Source organism: Myotis brandtii, unplaced genomic scaffold, assembly GCF_000412655.1.
Source record: "Myotis brandtii unplaced genomic scaffold, ASM41265v1 scaffold519, whole genome shotgun sequence".
Classification (NCBI taxonomy): Eukaryota; Metazoa; Chordata; class Mammalia; order Chiroptera; family Vespertilionidae; genus Myotis; species Myotis brandtii.
Window position 1 is genome coordinate 141,230 of NW_005369782.1, and position 5,689 is coordinate 146,918.

The 5,689-nt window shown below is 46.0% G+C and overlaps 1 protein-coding gene across 1 annotated transcript in view; it reads left to right on the forward strand.

The window, feature by feature from the left end:
• Positions 1-2,181: 2,181 nt before the first annotated feature.
• LOC102246370 (BTB/POZ domain-containing protein 6-like) overlaps positions 2,182-5,689 on the forward strand; it is a 12,987-nt gene continuing 9,479 nt past the window's right edge. The window contains 2 exon segments of the mRNA XM_014548647.1: positions 2,182-2,224; positions 3,003-3,161. Of these exon segments, the coding sequence (XP_014404133.1) occupies positions 2,182-2,224; positions 3,003-3,161 (202 nt within the window).

A 5,689-nucleotide genomic window follows, 5' to 3' on the forward strand; every position in this document is an offset into this window, starting at 1 on the left:
GTCCTTGGGAATGAGAACAATTCAGCACAACCTGTTTGTTTTTAGAACACAATAGTCTCACCTGCCAATTTGGACATAACTCTTGGGCAGTCAAAAGAATATGGGGGTCAGCAACCCCCCACTTACTACTGTCATTTCCTATCTCAGGTTCACTTAGTGATGCTCCTTCCTACACATGTATTCTGTCCAGTCTCCCCATTCCCAGAGGGCTGAGGCAGAATGCAGCTAAGTAGTATAAACACGGATCTTGCCCTTACCACAAATCTCTCCCTGGACGCCCGGTCCTCCTTGGTCCCTGAGTCAGAGCCGCCCATCTTCTGGGCCAGACCGCCCAGCCTCCTGTATATGGTAAGACTGGATCCCCGTGGAGGCCAGCAATGCCTCTGGGGTCCTGGGAACCTCAGCATTCCCAAGGCTTGGAGGTAACCACTCATACAGCACTCATTTTTATGTGTCAGGCACTGTTGTAGGAATTGGGGATAGTGCAATGACCAAGATGGACCAAGTCCCTGCATCTCGTGGGAGAAAGAGAAATGGGCAATAAGCAAGTGAAAAATAAACACTCTTAACTTCAGGAAGTGAAGACTGCTCTGAATAAACATCAAGCAGGGTAAAGGGATAGAGAGTGATGGAGATTGTAACAGGGGCTGGAGTTTTGCTTCAAGCCTTAAACGGAAGTTTGGGGCCAGGTCACCTGAGAAGAAATGTCACCCGACCCTCCCTTGCCCAGGCCCCAACCACAACTCAGGACTGGCCCAGTGCAAAACGAACATGTCAGGCCCCTTGTTAAAAAATGATTAAGAGTTTAGAGACCAGGAAAGTAGAGCATTAAACCACATCCAGGGCTCTGCACACCTGCACAGCTGCCAGCCCATGACGTTGCCCTGCCACACCTTCGGACGACTGTCCGGGCTCCCACTAGAAGGCTCCATTCACCTGTCAGGTTGCCATTCTGCTTTATTGCTGCCAAAGCACTTCCTGTTTGCCTCCGTATGGCTAGGGCTTGCTTATCCCCTGAACCCCGAGCCTGCACCCCCACTGCCCTCTCCCACCCAGCCCCCAAGCTCGTCAGCTGGCAACCAGGCCCGCTCCCAGCCCCTGTTCTGCCATGAGATCCTGGTGAGCCTTCCTCACTCCCATTGGCTCCTCTGAGTATCCATGCTCCATTCTTACCGGCTGGGTCTTGCTCCCAGTAACAGGATTAGATCAAAGTACAAAATTAATGTTGCTATTTGGCCTTGGGTTCAGAACCTCTGGGCATATTCCTCTAAGCATCACTTAAGGAGAATGCTCGGAGGATGGCCCACAAGGAGAACGTGGCTGCGAGGAGAGCCAGCCTGTCAGTCTCAGCAGCACGGATCACTCAATTACCAGGATGTAGCTGTCACGAGGATGCTGGGATGGAAGTACTTGGTGGTTCTTTAAACCGCATGCAAAGGCATTTCAGAGACGAGGTTTAAATGCCATGCTGTTCCTGTCTCTGCTGCTGCTACTGCACCAGATGAAGGGGAAGGTATAACTGAATTTGTGTTTGTTGAATCAGCATCTGTGACAAGAGAGATAACAAATGTGAGTGAGAAAGGAAAGGGAATAGATCTTACAAATAGGAAGCAGCATCACATTTTTTTTTTCTGGGGATGGAACTTGGAGCTGAGTCACGTGGAGGCCTTTCTTGAAGGCCTGGGTAAGCCTTTTTAGTGCACAGGAATGAGGAGATAGGTTTCCTGGCTGGGACTCATTATTGCATGTGCAGGGAGAAGGAAATTGATCTGGCTCAGTAATGAAGGGGATTAAAATGCGCTTTCAGAACTGTGTGGGCTCTTTTTTATTTTCTACTAGGGGCCCAGTGCATGAAAGAAACTGCACCTTGAAAGAAACTGTGGGCCATGAGGCTGCGGTGGGCACAGGGGCAGGTCTCGGCCCATCCTCCGTACCCCTGCCCGGCCCCTCCCACCATGGCCCCTGGTCCCCTGTCTGCCAGCAACCCCACTCTGTCACCACTGCTCCCACACGCTGACGGCACCAGCCCCACTCACACCCACTGACAGCGTGGAGCGATTGGGGCTGACGCCAGCAGTGGGTACAAGCAGCAGCTGCTGCCCCGATCACCCCTCAGGAGCAGGGGGAGGTGGAGAAGCCCTCAGGGTTGATCAGGGCTGGCAACCGCTGCTCACACCGCTGATGGTGCTGAACGATCGGGGCCCATGCCAGGCGCTGGCAGCAGGTGCGAGCGCTGGGCAGGACAGTGGTGCGCAGGAGCAAAGAATTTTCAGAAACCATCAGAGGCTCGCCCCAATGACAGCAACTGGCGCCCCACCTTGGTCTGGCACCCCTGCTCACCTACTCCACCATCCCACCAGAGCCCAACGCCCATGTTCCATACTCTGCCACCTGCTGCCGAAGCCTGCCATGTTCCGCGTGTGCCCCATGGCGGTCAGCGAACGTCATAGCAACTGGTTGTTCAATTGTTCTGTTGTTCCTCCATTCAGTCTATTTGCATATTAGACTATTGTGTTCTAATATGCAAATTAGTCTTCCCACCACATAAAAACTATGAAAAAAAAGATGTCTTAATTTTATGAGTCGATACAACTTAAGCACATTCACATAATATGAGACGATGACCTATTCTGATACAAAAAAAAAAAATGAAAGCATGCAGTAGATTCCTACTGAGAAGAAACTGTCAGCCAAGGCATGGTTTCACTCATAAAATGAAATAAGAGCCCATGGAGAATTCAAACTTGCAACTATGGCATTGATTCCAGAGCAGTGGGAGCAGAATTGCAGGGTCACTGGCCTGGCTGTGTGTGTGGGGGCAGGGGGGAGGTTTCTTTAGTGCCTGCGTGCCCTCCATGTCCTTACTCTTACTCTATATTCTCTCCTTCTCCCAATCCTCCTGTTTTATTTTGCTTTGTTTTGTTTTCTTTATCTTGACCCACTTCTGGTTATGGGGTCCTTGATCTTGAAACTCTCTCAAGTGTCCACTTTCATCCTTCTAGCTTTATACCCCTTTCTGGCAGATAAGAGTCCCTTGGGCTTCAGTCCTGACTCTGCATTCACTTGGCCGGATCCTCTGCAGCCTCCACATCCATCGGTCTCCGGAGTTGAGCACCCAACTGACTTACATCAGTCCTTAGCCTCAGGGAAGAGTGAAGATGGTGAGTATATACAATGGAGTCACTTTCACCAAGATGCTAAAATTATGAACATTATGAAGGTTGAGGCATAAGGAAAAACTACATTCTTGTTCTAACTAGCCTGGGAACTTAAACTTTTTTTGGACTTTCCAGTCCTGCATCAAAGCCTAGATACACATCTGGACCTCCAGATAACCCTCTGGTTACCCCCTCAAGGACTCACTTACACACCCACCTGGCCTCTATTACCCAAACCACCGGACTGGACCAGACCTCCTGGCGCCCATCTCCCAGACCACCTGGCATCTGTCATCCTGCTATCTGTTATCTGACCGATAACCATCCTGGACCAATCCTACAGCCAAGAATACAGAACTGATAATTCCCAAGAATGTATCTTTTACTATAAGATTTTTTTTTTTTTTTACTTCTTCTTTGAAACACTTCCAGATTTTGGCTGAGCTGCATTTCCAGTTTGAAAACTCTAAAGCCTTGAAAAAAATCTTTATCATTTATTTCTTGAAAAGCCTCCCAACTCCTTTTGAGTTCACTTGACAGCCTCCAAAGACCTCCATCCCTTACCCCTCCACTCCACGGTACTTTGTGGCTTTCCCCCACCTCAGTTTCAGCTGGTACCAAGCACACATGGGTCATGGCTCAGCATCATTGAACAAAAGCAGGCAATTATTTTCTACTCTTTTTTCTCTGCATAGTTTTGCTAAAAAATAATATATTTATTAAGCTTGGATCTTATGATATATATATATATGTAAAAGTGCTTTGATATTGTAAAGTGCTGTCTTAAGGTTAGCTATTATGTTCAATCTGAAGGAACCCTTCTGTAATGGCAAATAGAAATAAAGCTTTCACAAGCGACATATATATTTCCTTTTTAAACAATTTTGTTAAAAATATGTTTTTATTGGTTTTAGAGAGAGAGGAAGGGAGAGGGAGAGAGAAAGAGAAAAACATGGCCTGCACACCCCCCGACCGGGGATCAAACCTGCAACCTGGGTATGTGCCCTCACTGGGAATTGAACTCACCACCTTTTGGTTTACGAAGACGATGCTCCAACTAACTGAGCCACACCAGCCAGGGCAGGAACATATCTATTTCCTTTAGGTTTTTCAAAAACATTTTTAAAATTAAAACACCATTTAATATTTGAAAATTCCCCTCATCCCTACCCATCTTTTTAATTATATTGATCTTAAAGAATTCCATTCATAGTACATGCCTATTGTATGGAATTATAAATTAGTTAACCAGGATCCGCAATGATCCCTGACAGACAAAGCTATATGCCCAACAAAATGGTTCAGCTTTCTCGTAAGACCTCCTTAGGTTAATTTCTACCAGAGATTTTTGTTAGACCCGAAGCAGGCTCTGACATAAGGTTCCCAGGACATGTATGTAGAGAAACACACCCGTGGGTCTTTAAACATATTTACCCAATACTCTGTTTCAATGATTTAACCATAAAAGTTTTCCCAAATTGCTTTTGCTTATTTTGTCTTTATTGATCCAATGTGATACATGATCGCAACATAAGATTTAATTCTAAATCAAGGTTTTATAGGCTCTTTAGTGGTGGCATTAATTTGAAATGAGCTTATTTCAACTAAAATGTGTTATATTGCTTCCATGTTATAGTCAATAACACATTTGTTTGTTCAGCTTCTCCATGTTTGTTCAACACTTTGTTAGCTCCTAATAAGGACCTTGGTGAGGTCTGAGTAGAACAAATGGGAAGATGTTTGGGAGTGCAATGAAGCAAGCCTGTTGTTTTTGTAAGCATGCAGTAAGAATTCTTTTAAGAAGATATTCATAGCTTTACAAGTACTATATGTGTTAACAGCTAGAGCTATTGTCAGCATAATAGTTAAGTCAATGAGTGCATTTAAAATTAGGTCCACTCAGCATTCAGCAGTTGGTGTTATGCTACCTTTGTATTTAACGTAAGATTTTCCATGTCACACTTAACCCTGATACAAAAATTTTGAAGTACATGTTTCTAAGAAAGAAGCCCACCAGATTTAATAGTAATTCTCAACACTAATTGCACATTAGAATCAACTGGGAAGCTTTTAAAACTATAAATGCCCAGGCTCCATCTATGACCAGTTCTGAATCTCTAGATCACAATTTTCAAGGTGCAGTCCCTGAATCAGGATCTTCAGCATTGTCTACAACCTTGTCAGAAATTCAAATTCCCAGGCCCAGCCCAGACCTACCTACTGAACCATGACACTGGGGGTGAGGGTGAGCTTGGGGCGCAGCCATTTGTGGGATTCTAATGCTGAAGCTCAAGAACCACTGCTTCAGGTACCAACATTTGTATTTTTTTAAAAAGCTTCCAGAGCCCTGGCTGGTTTGCTCGGTGGATAGAGCATTGGCCTGCGGACTGAAGGATCCCGGGTTCGATTCCGGTCAAGGGCATGTGCCTTGGTTGCAGGCACATCCCCAGTGGGGAGTGTGCAGGAGACAGCTGAATTGATGTTTCTCTCTCATCAATGTTTCTGGCTCTCTATCCCTCTCCCTTTCTCTC